The following is a 1,154-nucleotide window of genomic DNA, read 5'->3' on the forward strand; positions in this document are numbered from 1 at the left end:
AGTATTCTGGTGTTCAACAATAATGGAAGAGATTTCACTACATAAAATCAAACTGAACCGGTAATGGATGGTAAATGTATGAAATGACCTGTATGTATAACACTCACTATCTTAATCTGCATGTAGTGATATTTTATTAGACTAATTTACTTCTTTATTAACATTATTTAAGGTAGAAATGTCTAAACTGATGAAAGTTTCTTCTCTCGTCACAGATTTCTATCGTCAGCACAGAAGACGATTTATCCTGATTCTCGGACTTCTTCGTTCTCGCGGAAACCTGCTCAGTTACATGGCTGCCTCCTTGTTACCATGCCAACGGGTTTCCGTAGCAGCAGCCCTTACAGTTGAACCACATGCCTTCAGAAGTGCATTAAGTCCTGATCTGTGGTGAAGAGGAAATGTTATTTATTATGTGAATACTTCCATGTTGGCTTCACAGCCGTTCTGAATTTATTTATGGATTGTTTTTTTTTGTTCTGGTTTGGTCTCTGCTCAGCCGTTCTTTCTGGGTTCAGCCGAGGCTGAAACTTTATCAAACGGTTTCCTGGATCTGACTGGAACCAGGATCCCGGTTCTCAGGTCTTAACGGGGAACATGTTTGGAGACGACGCAGAGGGCGAATATTTACCCGGTTCTGAAGCAAACGTTGGGGCCTCTTTTTATCGCTCTCTTCTTGCACATTCGGATTACTATTGCTGACGTCGCCATGGTTACAGCGTTTGTAAACAGTGTAAATATGTTTCCTCCCTCAGAGACGTGACTGTAAATCAGGACACGGTTTGATGCACTTTGATCAAAGTTCTCTCTGTAAATCAGATTGTATAAACGGACTTTGTTTATGGCTGGAGACCTCAGAGCTCCGGCTTATTTCAGAACGGAAGGAAAAAAATGGCTGAATTTGGTAAATGACTATTTTGTATGTTTGTGCTGTTGCTGTGAACTTTTTATAGCCTTGTACAGTGAAGGAGAAAATAATGAAACTGCATCTGGAAATGATCTGATTCCTAAAGTAATTTTGAATTAAAACTAAATCAGTGTTCAAAACGAATCGTCTGCTCATTTATTTATTATTTTTTCTCCAGCCTCTTCTGACGCGCGGCTGAAGCGTCTTTGCTGCTCCAGCTGCATGGTGGTAAAGTGGGTCTGATGTA

The 1,154-nt window shown here is 40.5% G+C and overlaps 1 protein-coding gene across 1 annotated transcript in view; it reads left to right on the forward strand.

The window, feature by feature from the left end:
* vldlr (very low density lipoprotein receptor) overlaps nt 1–1,034 on the forward strand; it is a 47,824-nt gene extending 46,790 nt beyond the window's left edge. The window contains exon 20 of the mRNA XM_015391077.1: nt 216–1,034. Coding sequence (XP_015246563.1) covers nt 216–251 — 36 coding nt within the window. The 3' untranslated portion in view covers nt 252–1,034. The remainder of the gene's footprint in view (nt 1–215) is intronic.
* The last annotated feature ends 120 nt before the right edge of the window (nt 1,035–1,154 follow it).

This window comes from Cyprinodon variegatus, unplaced genomic scaffold, assembly GCF_000732505.1.
Source record: "Cyprinodon variegatus isolate N-32 unplaced genomic scaffold, C_variegatus-1.0 Scaffold524, whole genome shotgun sequence".
Lineage (NCBI taxonomy): Eukaryota > Metazoa > Chordata > Actinopteri > Cyprinodontiformes > Cyprinodontidae > Cyprinodon > Cyprinodon variegatus.